The 13,496-nt window shown below is 38.9% G+C and overlaps 1 protein-coding gene across 5 annotated transcripts; it reads left to right on the top strand.

The window, feature by feature from the left end:
* Positions 1-1,454: 1,454 nt before the first annotated feature.
* Positions 1,455-13,388, top strand: ubtf (upstream binding transcription factor). Of its 5 annotated transcripts, none has more exons than XM_053514108.1 (21): positions 1,455-1,680; positions 5,117-5,168; positions 5,285-5,463; positions 5,759-5,842; positions 6,078-6,233; positions 6,381-6,445; positions 6,587-6,713; positions 6,829-6,939; positions 7,136-7,269; positions 7,441-7,582; positions 7,789-7,830; positions 7,932-8,042; positions 8,175-8,330; positions 9,106-9,240; positions 9,343-9,453; positions 9,717-9,805; positions 10,003-10,192; positions 10,656-10,703; positions 10,830-10,895; positions 10,999-11,103; positions 11,437-13,388. In XM_053514108.1, exons 2-21 carry the CDS (start codon positions 5,132-5,134, stop codon positions 11,545-11,547), a joined length of 2,199 nt encoding a protein of 732 aa, XP_053370083.1. In that variant the 5' UTR covers positions 1,455-1,680; positions 5,117-5,131; the 3' UTR covers positions 11,548-13,388. The 5 variants fall into 5 exon arrangements, with proteins under 5 accessions (XP_053370083.1, XP_053370078.1, XP_053370079.1 ...); XM_053514103.1 differs by having other exon boundaries at positions 9,094-9,240; XM_053514104.1 differs by lacking the exon at positions 1,455-1,680 and adding an exon at positions 2,040-2,161 and having other exon boundaries at positions 9,094-9,240.
* Positions 13,389-13,496: the final 108 nt, after the last annotated feature.

Here is a 13,496-nt window from a genome sequence, read left to right as displayed (position 1 = left end):
TTGTTTGTTATTGGCACACTTATGGTACCTTTGTACCAATTACGTATTGTTTAAATGCCATAGTCTACCTTACCATGTCCATCCCTTTATGTCCAGCAGGATAACATACCATGTCACAAAGCTTAAATCATCTGAAATTGCATTCTAAACCATGACAGTAAGTTTACCGTACTCAAAAGGCCTCTGGAGATCACAATTAAATAGAGCATATTTTGGGGTGTAGGGAAACTGGAAATTTGCATCATGCATGCAGATGAAAAAAATCTGCAGTAACTGTGGTGTAATGTCCATATGAACCAAAATATCTAAGAAATGTTTGCAGCACATTCTTGAGTATGTGCCATAAAGAATTAAGGCAGAGGCAAAATCTGGTTCAACCCAGTACAACGTTAGCAAGGTGTACATAATTAATTGGCTGGTAAGTATGCGTGTGCATGCATCTTATGTATTTAATATATAAATTAATGTAGAAGTTGATAAAATGTGGATGGGGAAGCTGTCCAGAATATATATATATATATATATATATATATATATATATATATATATATATATATATATTAAATAAAGGTTAATGGCAGTTTTGAAAACAAATGATGGACATACAATGTACAAGAATAAAAAGAAATGTATGCATTTTAACTAATAGTATTGACTGTCTACATCTTTTGTCTTTTTATTTGCATGGACACCTCCTCTCACAGTTATGGAGATAAATATTCGGTTGTTCAGGAGTGATAAAATGTCAACCTGGAGTTACAGCTACTCTATATAACAACCAGGATTCATGCTGTGACAGAGAGGTAAAGTGCTGCAGTGTGTGTGTGTGTGTGTGTGTGTGTTCGTAGAGCTGATTGGTAAATCATTTGTTTTTACAAACTCCGAGAGCGTTGATTGGTCAGAGTGCGTGACGCCCACAAACACGCAAGGTGGAGATGAATGATATTTTACAGGCTTGGAAAAAAATGGAGCTGTCACACAGACTGTCAAAAAGAGGAATAGACGTGTGAACTAGATGTAAAAGTGAACTGTTCTTTTTTTTCCATCTTTATGATTTCTCTATTTTCATAAGAATCACACAAAAACCTCGTGGAAATCAAGTGCATTTATTTATTGATGAGGTTATAAAAGCATTGCGAGCAACGTGAAGAAATCAGTTATAAAAGCATTTGGTCTTTTATAAAGCATTTATTCGCTATACTCTCCTTTCTGAAAGCGAGATCATGGCTCGTCTCGTGCAAACTGGAGGACAGAAAAAAACGATCTCGGTGGTGTAGAGGAAAAGACGGGAAGGAGCAGACAGATTGAAAATGCAGGATGGGTGTCTCTGTCTCGCTCATGGAAAAGAGAAATGGACGGAACGGGCGAGAGGGTCGGAGAGCGCGCGCTGACTGGAAAAGGGGGAGAGAACGAGAAAGAGAGAGCGCGCGCGCGAGAGAGAGCGAGAGAGAGATGGAGGCGGGGGGGGAAAAAAGTCTCGCGGCTCTGCGGGGACTGGAGGAGCCTCGTGCCCTGGACCGGCGGCGCGCGGCTGGCCAACGTTCAACCCTCCCCTCGTTCCACACAAGCAGTTTCCAACCACGCGCGCGCTGCGACAGGTCGAACTCGCCGCCGCCTGTGTCTTCTTCTTCTCAACAACAACAACCACCGCTGGGTTAAAAAAAAACTGATTTACCTGAGGTAAACTACAGCACTTGTTTATGTTTAAATACGTGTTTGTTTGCTTTTCCACTTGTACATCAGACTAAACATAAAAAAAAAACATTGTTTTAAAACGCGCTGCCTGGTGCTGGGAGGATAGAGAAGATTCCGAGGTCGGTTAAGCTGAATTTCCTCTCCGCGAGGCTCAAAAAATACCCCATACACTTCACGGGTTTATTATTTAAAAAGATATATGCATATTATTTTTGATACATGCGATAGAACCCGACGCGTTTATCTATCTCCACGCCAAGTGAGGACTCCATGAGGCTGTGTGTATGCGAGCAGAAACCGGCCGCCTCCGGTTAGCCATCAGGGAGCTTCGGTTAAATACCTCACCGCACGCGCTCGTCCTGTCTCTCGCTCGCGCGACTTCACACAACCGAGAAACCCGAGCTCGTGATCATTTGCCTACACCGTCTGTCGACTGCTTTATGTTTCAGGAGTAAATCATAAACGGGTAAGTTCTCAAAGCCACGACGGCTTTAATCATTATTTGCCCTTCGCCAGCGCGCCTGATTGAGAGCACCGTGAGCTGGAAGAAGCATGGCGGCTGTAGAACCATCGTCACGCCAGCGAGCTGCTCTCAGTCTCGGCTCTTCGTCTTGTTTTTCTCTTTCGTGCTGCGCTTAAAACTTGCATGTTTGACTCCTTAAATAAATAGTTCATCGCGTATTTTTAAACCCAGACATTACTGAAACTCGCCAGAACTCCCCGAGCTTGGGAAAATTAGTTTTTCTTTATTCTCGTCCTCCAAGCCATTAAAGGACCAGCTCCCACTCGCCGCCATACGGTCACCAGCACCTCGCGCTTAACGCTACCCTGGTAGTCTCGACGTCAGCTGAATGTCGAGGTAACAGGAGGGTTTTACGGTAAGGTCGTTTGTGATAACGTTTTTCATAATATTAACCGTACGTTAGCACGACGAAGTATCGTTTTTTTGTGCTTTTTTTCATGAATTTGGGCTTCACTCATTTCTGTTCTGGTGCCCGAAGCTAGCTAGCTAGTCAGTCCTAGCCGCCTAGCTAGTGTAGGTCAGTGATAGGTCGCTTAGCACTCGACAAAAGCTAGCTTGCTGGGTTTTGTTTTCATGTAATACGTTGTTAAAAGTAGCATTAGTATTTGCGTTCTATAATAATAATGCTCTTACAGTGTGTATTGATTTGACATTAACAGTATATTTTACTGTTCTAGATGCTTTATTTCGCTTACAAGCAGGATCTTACCATCTGTCGATTTTATTTTTAAATTTAGTTTAAAAAGAAAACTAATAGTAAAAAAAGTAAATTAAAGGGTAACACGTGCAATTAACACGCACGTATTTCTGTAAGCATGTTAAAATGTAAAGTCATTTAGCAATTTAGTAGCGTGGTTTGTCATTTTTAGTTTATTTAGGCTTTCCTTCATGTCTGTTCAGAGCTTGGGTCGGTTTATGCTCCGCCATTTTACCGCTGGAGCTTCAGTAATGGGAGCGCCTCGCCCTGGAAAATTGTCGAGTCATTTTGTGGCTAAATCAGCCCATCTACACAGAAACCCAAACAACGGTGGTGTTTTAAAATGTCGCATGGTGTTTCAGAAAATGACAAGTCAGTCATTTCAACATTGCTTCCTCCCAGTCAAAAAAAACTGGTCGTGTAAGATTAGCGCGCGACACTCAGAAACCCCCTCCATCTCCATGGCGGAAGCGGAGCTCCGCGCGCCCCGTTAGCACTGAGGCGGACTCGAGTCTGTGCACGTTGTAGTCATGTCTCGTTACTGGCCTCCGTTCCCGCCTCGACCGAGAGCGAAAGAAAGCGGATCCATTCCGTGATCAGCTGGTCGCCTCCAGCTGCCCGTCCTTCCTCCTTCCGCCGTAACGTTACCTCCCAGCATCCGCTCCGCTCCGAAACGCGCCATTCCGCGGCGAGAAGCGACCGATAGGTGAAACAAGCGACGCAAAATGTCCGCGGACTCGCAGTCTTCCAAAAGTCTTAGAGCGGGGACACAAAATGGAAGATTGGACGCATTTGGCCGCTGTGTTTCGCATCGAGTGCAGAGTTATTTGAGATTTGAAGCCGTCACAGGCAATGGGCTCTGTCTCCCGATGCAGCGTAAACGGTTAGGGGCGGCGTAATGAACAACTATTATGTGTTGGGCTGGGTTTTAATTCCACTCCACAGAGTAAGCACTCATTCCTTTAGGGTTTTCTTTATAATGGTTTCTTTAACTGCGTCATCCGCATCAAATTATACAGTTTAAAAAAATATTAGACAGTAAGTCCAAGTATAATTAAATGAAATTAAGCGTTTTCCCTTCACCATGTCAGTTAATTTTTTGTGGTAATATTTCAGATTTATTTATTTATTTGACCAACAATTACAATAATGTATTTTGTAAAAAGCTATACTAATTAGAGTTTAAGACTGCGTTCACACTGCAGGCAAAGGTGCCCCAAATCTGGTTTGTTCTGTCTTTTATTTTGCTTGTTTGTTTTTAAGCTCATATGTGACTTTTTTATGAGTTATTTTTTGCATAACCGCATGCAAAAAAAAACACGCACATGGCATCTGAGCTTTTTAGTTCAGATCTCAACAACTTTCATATGTGGTCCTAAATCAGATATCTTCTGTCATCATCTATACTGCCTTATCCTGTAAACAAGGTGGGCATGCATGAGACTTGGGGTACATGGAGGACAGAGTGCCAATTCATCGCAGTGCACACATTTATTCATGTACTACGTTCAATTTGGAAACTTAAATTAGACTAATCTGCATGTCTTTTGACTGTGGGAGAAAACCGGCGTACCTAGAGGAGATGTGCAGTTATGCAAACTCCATGCACACACAGGTGGGAATTAAACCTGGCTGGGAATGCACTGGGAATGCTAACCAGCGTGCCACCCCTAAATCAGATAACAGGTTTTGGGTTTTTTTTGTTTTTTTTTTGCTGTGTATCTGTGTAACAATCAGTTCTCATCACTATGTTCTTTACAGTATTTTTGGATGATTTCTTTATCTACAGGCCTTCTGTTAAGTTTGCATCAATAAATTTAATTCAAATTTTATGTGTATGGTCATTATCATAAAGCAAAGTTACAGAATAAAATATGGAAGTTATTTAGAAAGTTCTAAGGGGGGTATAAATCATAATTCAGTTTGACTTTGATGAGCAAGCTGGGGTGACAGCTGGTGGCAAGAAAAAACTCGCTGAAATAACAGTAGAAGGAAAACCTTAAGAGGAACCAGACTTAAACAAGGAAACCATCCTCATATGGGTGATATCAGATGGTAGTAGTCAAATTAATTAAATGTTTGGCATCCAGTTTGCATATTTTTAATTTTACATTACACTGTGTATTTATTTTAACATTTTAGAAAACCTTTAAGTAAAAAACACAATTTCTTTTCTAATGATTCACTTTTTGTGTCTCTAGAAGTGATATTCGAGAATGAATGGAAGCATGGATTCCACAAGTAAAGAGCCAGGTATGATTTTTTTGCCAATTTGGAGGCGTTCAGTTTTGCTTTATTGAATGTGCAGCTATTTTATGTGTGCAAATAAAAAAAAATGCCCACCTAATTCCAACCTTAAATGCATACAGTTGTAGTTTGGGCCCAGGATGATTTGCTAAAACTCCTGGATGCCATGAAGGTGAATCTACCAGAAAAAGACCTGACCAAGTACAAGACGACTGAAGCTCATTTGGACTGGGAGAAGGTTGCTTTTAACACATACTCAGCTGAGATGTGCAAAAAAAAATGGCTTGAGGTCTCAAAAGAGGTGAGGATCAAAACAAAATGAGTTGTACTGGATAACATGGAATAAAACTAGACATAGTAAAGTCAGTATTAGTGTCAAAGTTTTTCCTCATTAGGATATAGCTTAATGTAATTTTAGTAATTAGGAAGAGATTTAGCTAAGTTTTAGGTTAAAATGTAGGTGTTCTTGGAACTTGTGTCTTTTGGACATTTCCAACCAAGTCACAATCCTAACTGCTTTTGACGATGTCAAGTGTGTGAACATGGAACTTTATTGTGACTGACGTTGCAACTTTGTGTCATGGTTTCTCTTTCAGATCCGTAAATTCCGCACACTGACTGAGTTAATTGTGGATGCTCAAGACTACATCAAGAATCCTTACAAAGGCAAAAAACTGAAGGTAGATGGATATTTCCTGTCAGCAGATTTTTTTTTTTTTTAGTTCTTTTAAGCAGCATTATACTGCTTCAACAGTGGGTTTTTTATTCCACTTAATAATCATTTACAGAATACATGTGGCATTTCCAATTTCCTTAAGGTTTTCACACTGGATGCTTAATAGTCAGAAAACAGCTTCTTTTTATGCCGCTGACTAATTTTTTTAGCACATTTTTATTTTTTTGTCCTTTTAACAGAAACACCCAGATTTCCCTAAGAAGCCACTGACGCCATACTTTCGCTTTTTCATGGAAAAGAGAGCAAAATATGCTAAACTTCACCCCGAGATGAGCAATCTGGATCTTACCAAGATTCTTTCCAAAAAGTACAAGGAGTTACCTGAACGTAAAAAGGTACAAACATATGATGTGCATTAATGCTTGGTGGAGACTTCTTATAGGCATCCATTTGTAGAATACTAATTCTAGTTCAATACTAATTAATTGTGAGAATAAATTTCCTTTTTTGTGCTCGCTTACCGAGTTGAATTTTCTCTGCAGGAAAAATATGTGCATGATTTTCTCAAAGAAAAGGAAGCTTTTGAGCTTAACATGTTAAAGTTCAAGTAAGTACCAGTGTAATATTCCAAAAATTGATAAGGATTTTTTTTTTTATGTGAATGACATTTGGAGACTTTACATCTACATAATTTTTCTGTTATTCAGTTTTTAATGTTGTGAGGGGTTGTGTGTGCGCATATATTCAGGGAGGACCATCCAGACCTGCTGGAGAATACAAGCAAGAAAGCATCCAATGTACCAGAGAAACCTATGACACCACAGCAGCTGTGGTACAACCATGAGAAAAGAGCTTACCTCAAAATTCACCCTGAGGTAATTTCCTTTGACTCAGATGTCCACCGCATATTAGCAATGTTGTTACAGTACTTCAGCCATTTAACATTTTAGAAAAATGTAATCAGTAATGTAATCTGATTTCAATGTCCAGGCCACCACCAAAGACATTAAGGATAGTCTGGGAAAGAAGTGGACACAGCTTCCTGATAAAAAGAGACTGAAGTGGATCACCAAATCTCTGGAGCAACATAAGCAGTATGAGGTACAAGCAACATAAGTATTTTACTGTTCTTACTGATTGAAATACTTCAGATGGATATGTGCTTTGTCTTGCCAAGCATGTAGGCTTTAAATGTTTGTGATAGATTATCAGCAATATGTGCGTGTTCTATGTATAAAAATTGTTTAGTGAAAATTTTTGAGTTTGTTGTAACCCTGTGAACCCTGCCGTGTTGTAGGAGATAATGCGGGAGTTCATTCAACAACACCCACAGCTGAACATGACCGAAGACGATATTGTCAAGACCACTTTGACCAAAGCAGAAAGACAACTGAAGGACAAGTGCGATGGGCGACCAGGCAAACCACCGTCGTAAGTATACAGAATGGCATCAAAAAGAGAGAATAAATGTTCATAATTCATAAATCAGGCTGCAGATTGTCTGGATTGTTTGTCATTTAGCTTAAGAGATTGCAGTATTATTGTGGGTCTACCGTAGCATGTTTTGGGACTCTTCCATGATCTCTCATGCTGTCTCTCTAGGAACGGTTACTCCATGTTCTGTGCTGAGCTTATGTCTGGCATGAAAGATGTTCCAAGCACTGAGCGCATGGTCATGTGCAGCCAGCGCTGGAAGCTGCTCAAACAGGGCGAGAAAGACGCCTATCAGAAACGCTGTGAGCAGGTCAGAGAACAATTTGCAGATTACTCATGTAGTAAGAATGCATAAGTGTGCACACAACAACCTTGCTACTAAAACTGTACTATTAGCATGTGGTACTGTGTATTAGTGATTTAAATATAGATGTGCATACCAGACAGTAAGCTGCTTTAATTTAAGATATGAGCTCAGCTTTTCCACTTATCATCTTTTTATTACATTTATTTCAGAAAAAGAAAGAATATGAAGTTGAGATGAACCGTTTCCTGTGTGTAAGTGGATAAAGCTACTTTATTATTATTAATGTTATTAAAAATAATAAAAATGATTTATTCAGTTTTGTAAAATTGGTATGTTTTAATCTGTTCTACAGAGCATTTCAGAGGAAGAACAGCAGAGAATCTTAGGAGAGCAGAAGATGGTTGGATTTAAAAAATCCACTGGTGGTGCCAGTCCCGGTCCCAAAAAGAGCTCTAAAGCAAAGGTTAGTGTATTTTTTTTATTTATTTATCTTTTACTGTCTTCCCATTATGTCCATTTATCCGTGTATTCATATTAGTCCTTATCCATCAACCGTTCCTTATATTGTCTTACCATTTTTCTCTTCTACGTACAGACTAGTCCTGTTAAGCCAAAGCGTCCGATCTCTGCCATGTTCATATTTTCTGAGGAAAAGAGGCAGAAGCTTCAGCAGGAGAGACCTGACTTGTCTGAAAGTGAACTCACCAGACTTCTGGCCCGCATGTGGAATGAGCTTTCGGACAAGAAAAAGGTAACATCTTGCACAAAACAGATCGGCCGTTTATCTTGCTGGTACCTGCATCTGTGAATTTAATAAATGTTGGCTGTGGGCGAAAGTTTGTGCAGCCATACTGTTAGTCTTAAGGATGCTTGATAAACAAAAGAGTTTGACCAAAGAATTGTGCACTTGGTCATAAATCGAGTACACTAAAAGTACAATACAGTGCAGAAGTCTTGAGCCACTCCTTCATCTTATCAGTAGCAAAGCTACTAAGCTGACAGCTCTTGTTGTAATGTAGTCTTGAGTAATAGTTCACCAGGCTTCCTGAAAGACTTTTGGGTCTTGTTTTTGGCTCTCATTTTTAGTCTGGTCCCTGTGCCTTAACAGTTTTTAGAGGAATATTTGTGTTTAAGTCACACAGTGACCTGTAAATCATTCAGGCATGAAAAACATCTAGGCTAAGGTATGAACCAGTGAGAAATGGGTGCAAATGATGACGGATGTTCAGACTAGTAATTGGTACAGTATACTGGTGATGCTGAATAATTGTAACCGAAGGGGCGGAGGGGCATTGCTGCAGATATTGTTACATAAACAGCCAGTTTTCAAATTTATCTTTTACTGTGACGAGCTGGAAAGTTATTCATTCCAATTTCTTTAAGTGATTCTACATAATTTAATTAATATCAAGAAATGAGATTTGGCTCAAGATTTTTGCATAGTACATTATATAAAACAGTATGGCAGCACAAGCTTTCGCCTGTGGTCATTGAAAACTCCCCCTATCTTACAGGAAAAATACAAGAACCTAGAGGCAGTGCTGAAGGCAGAGTCAGAGAAACGCGGAAAAGAGGAGCAAAGCAAGCTGCCTGACCCACCCAAGACTGCACAAGACATTTGGCAGCACAGCGTTATTGGTGATTACTTGGCCAGATTTAAGGTAAGAGAAACATGTGGTGGTTTTCTATAAGTAGACTGGAAGTTACAATGTTAAGAATGCATCTTAAAATTTTACTTTTTGCAATTTTTTTTATAATATCAGAATGATCGACCAAAGGCCCAAAAGGCAATGGAGGCTACGTGGAACACAATGGAGAAGAAGGAGAAAATCATGTGGATCAAAAAGGCTGCAGAGGACCAGAAGAGATATGATGTAAGCAAGTCTTATATATAATTATTTTTTTCTTCCAGTTTACATACAATTAAAAGACTTTAACTCCATCATGTCGTGTTTAGTGAGCTAAACATGAAAATCTAGTAAAAATGTTGTCTCATAGTAATGCTCCTTAGAGCACATCCTATTGCACATAAGTAAATGTAGTGCCAATTACTTTTATGCCAATGAAAATACTTTTTTTTTTTTTTTACTCTGAATCTGAAAGTAACAAACTAGCTTTTCTGTCTTTTTCCTGTCAGAGAGATTTGAGTGAGATGCGCTCTCCTGCTGGGGTCGTTGGCTCAGGGAAGAAGATGAAATTTGAAGGAGAGCCTAAAAAGCCACCATCGTAAGTTACATTTTTTTTTATGCATCTCTTGAACCACATACAGCTCCACCTATTGTGCTTTAAGGGTTGTTTTCCCAAATGCACTTCACTGTGAGTGATTCTTGTATGGCACTCAAGGTGTGAGTCGAATATTAGCCAAATGACTAGACATAATACTGCTCTTAATGCTTAATTCTCTATGACTTCTGTTCCCTCAGAAATGGCTACCAGAAATTTTCTCAGGAAATGTTGTCCAATGGGGAGCTGAACCACCTGCCCATGAAAGAGCGTATGACTGAAATCGGTAGCCGCTGGCAGAGCCTCCCGCAAAAGGAGAAAGACCGCTACAAGAAAATTGCAGAGGAGAAACAGAAGCAATACAAAGTGCTACTTGAACAGTGGCTAGCGGTACTTTACGTCTCCTATCAACTCTGTTTTCAGATATAAACATTCAGCTGGCATTAATTAAAATTATTACATGCTTGTAAACATTTGGCAGAACATAGTTCCAAGCAGCAGTAAATTAAATATTTACTTATGCCTCTGTGGGACCTCTGAAATGACAGGAAAAACCAAACATCAACCAACTTCTCTTGCAGGAGCATTCATGCATTAAATATTTATTTATTTATTTATTTATTTATTTTTGCACCGGTGGCTTTGCAGAGACAGGCAGGGGCTGCATTTGTTTAAACTTTTATTTTCAAAACCTCTAGCTTCAAGCAACCAAATATTACCCTCATACCTAAAACAATAACATGTGCGAGGTGGTGGACCATGAATAATAATTTATTGGATTTGGTTTTTTTTTTAATTATTATTATTTATTTTATATATTCTGCAGTGAATGATGTAATAATTTCTTTTTCAGAGCTTATCATCTCAAGAGAGAGCTACGTATAAGGAATACAATTCCTTGGTAAGTTATAAATGGCCTGTCATTTTGGTATGGTATATTCGATTTCTCCAAACATTTAGGCTACTTAAGTTAAAATTGTATTTCATCCTTTTTTTTTTTTTCTTTTTTTTTGCTCTCTCTTTTCAGAAAAGGAGAGGCACAAGTAAACCAGGGGGTACCAGTGCTAAACAGAAAGCCAAGCCCAAGTCCTCAGTCAGTGTCTTAAAATGCCTATTTATAAAGTTTTGTGTAAGATGATGCAATAACCATGGTGCATCAGTTGTCTTATGTTTACTGTGTATAATCTCTTTTATAGGATGAAGAAGAAGATGATGATGAGGAAGAAGAGGAGAAGGAGTCTGAGGATGGATCATCGAGCGGAGAGGAGAGCGAAGAAGGAGATGATGATGATGAAGATGATGTGAGATATCTAGAATTATGCATCATTATGTATTGGTATCATGTAACATTTTCGCAACCAAACGGTTTGGAAGTTGGAGAAGTAATTCATATATTGGTTACTGTATTTCTTTCCCCCTCCATCTGTGAAAGGTTGAGAGCTGCTTCTAAAGCGGCCCATTTTACCAATTTTAAGAGAAGGTTATGGATAAAAGTTATTGATTTTGATAAATTAAAGAAATGATTTGTAATAATTTTTATTAGCCATATATGTGCTTTTAAGCTATCTCACCTTTTTGCATTAAGCTGTCATAAGGAAAAATTCATCTTTATTTATTTGTTATTTTTGTTCCAGAATGAGGACGAAGATGAAGAGGATGAAGAGGCAGAGGATAAGGAGAATAAATCGGAGAGCAGCAGCAGTGCATCAAGCTCTGAGGATTCTTCTGATTCTGACTCTGAGTGAAGGGGAGCTGGAGTAGAGTGAGCCCACAGACTGCCACAGACCCTGTGAACTGAGCCATGAGGCAGAGCCTTGGGCCTGCTGTGCACTCCTCTAGCCACTGCACCACAATGTTCATTCTCTCGCTCACCTTCCTTTGCTTTAGACCCCCATTTCCCTTCTGTCTTGCCCGGCTGAGCTTGCCTGTTGAGTTGATTGAGGACTGAGGATTCCTAAATTCCCCAGGGGTCACACCCATCTGTATCTTTAGTAGAGGTTAAATTATCCCATGAACTATTAATATTTTTAGTTCTGTGGTGAGTTAAAAAAAAAAAAAACATCACACTTTGTTGCATTGTTTTCAATAAATAGTTTGGGTTCTTTTCCATCTTTAGGAGAATGAAGTGAGCCAAAGAATACGGTAGCTTGGTGGGTTTTTTGAGGAGGTGAAGTGAAAGAAATGATTCTCCCCCCTCTTCACTGTACTAACCCTCACCATGTCCATTTTTCCCCCCTTCCCATGTCTTTTTACCCTGTCCTGCTTTAGTGATGTAATTTTGTTCTTTGGTTCATGATGTGGTAACTTGAGGAACAGTGAAGCAAACCTTTTTTTTTTTTTTCACTTTATCTCAGTCCATGTGTGTAAATAAGCCACCATCTTCTTTGTGTGCTTAGGTGTTGGAGCTTGGAGCTGCTTTAACCATGTTTTCCCCCCTCCTTTGTATAAATGCTAGAGATTCCCTCATTTTGTGTTGGATTTTAACAATTCTCAAATTATTGCTTTAAATTCAAAGACATTTTTTTTAGTCTTTGTAATAAAAATAGCAAAAAGTTATATTTTGTGGTATACTTTTGAGAGGAATCTCCCCTCCAAACACTGCATATAACAATTTTTTTTGCTTTTTTTTTTTTTTTTATTTAATGTTGCTTTTCAGGGCTATACAATTTTGCTTTTTTAAATGGTTTGTTTTAAATATTGGTTTATTTTAAAGGTCTAGTCTGTATGAATCTTTCCTTGCACTTATCTTGAACAGCCTAGTCCGCTGAATGTCCTTTTGGTGTTTCTTTTGTCCCGTTCCTTGTAATCCCCTTTATATTTTTTTAATAATCACTGATGCATTCTGATACGCACCAGCTCAAGGAATGTAAACAGATGTTTTATTTAACAGATGAGCGTTCCTTTATGTTATGTATATATGAACAGTTTGGGGTGGTTGTTTTATCCCCCCTCATTATCTTTCCCCTGTGTGTTGAAAAAGAAACAAAAATCATTGCATAAAAAGTTTTAAGAGTTTGCTAGGTTTTGAGCTGTGCCTGCACCACTTGGATCACTGATGTCTGTATTTTATGCCCCAACACAATGTTCGAAGACCCAGAGGTGCTGCATCAATTCCCCTTCATATGAACAAGACATGATGTGTGTGTCTCCTATATATCGAGCTGAATAATCTGCTTATTTATAACGTTTTGTTGAGAGCATAGCAGCTTATGGAACCCACTGTAGATGTGGCAGTAGGACTAAAAGTGAGGCGATCAGTGCAGATGGATCTGGATCACTGCTATTGTATGGTAATTGTAAATATGACCTTTTTTTTTTGTATTGAGTGACCATTGTTTAATTTGAGCTTCCCTAGGCGATGCTTGCAGCGGCCACTGGTCTGGATTAGTTTGTCATTTGGTCTGAGGAGGGAAAATTTTAAATTTATGTTTTAGGTTTTATACCCCTCAGCTATTTGTTTATTTGTAGAAATGGCAAAAAAAAGAAATTTGTACTGCTAATTTGGAACATTTGGATGTTTTCTATAGTCAGAAGTGTTATATTCCTGGAATATACCATTTGAACAAATAAACCTGTCTTTATCAACTGCCTGACTCTCTCTCTCTCTCTCTCTCTCTCTCTTTTTTAAAAAAAAAATTACTTTAATGTATTTTCTTGTGCTTGTATTAAAAAGCAAATGGTAAATTCTGTAATC

This window comes from Clarias gariepinus, chromosome 16, assembly GCF_024256425.1.
Source record: "Clarias gariepinus isolate MV-2021 ecotype Netherlands chromosome 16, CGAR_prim_01v2, whole genome shotgun sequence".
In the NCBI taxonomy this organism is placed as follows: domain Eukaryota; kingdom Metazoa; phylum Chordata; class Actinopteri; order Siluriformes; family Clariidae; genus Clarias; species Clarias gariepinus.
The sequence above is the reverse complement of the archived record's forward strand: the minus strand, read 5'-3'. Positions and strand labels throughout refer to the sequence as shown.

Excerpts from the sequence above, each read along its gene's own strand:
- ubtf (XM_053514103.1), top strand. The coding sequence starts at position 5,132 with ATGAATGGAAGCATGGATTCCACAAGTAAAGAGCCAG. Across the intron at positions 7,583-7,788 it reads ATCAGAAACGCTGTGAGCAG|AAAAAGAAAGAATATGAAGT; the intron begins GTCAGAGAACAA and ends CATTTATTTCAG. Across the intron at positions 9,241-9,342 it reads ATTACTTGGCCAGATTTAAG|AATGATCGACCAAAGGCCCA; the intron begins GTAAGAGAAACA and ends TTATAATATCAG.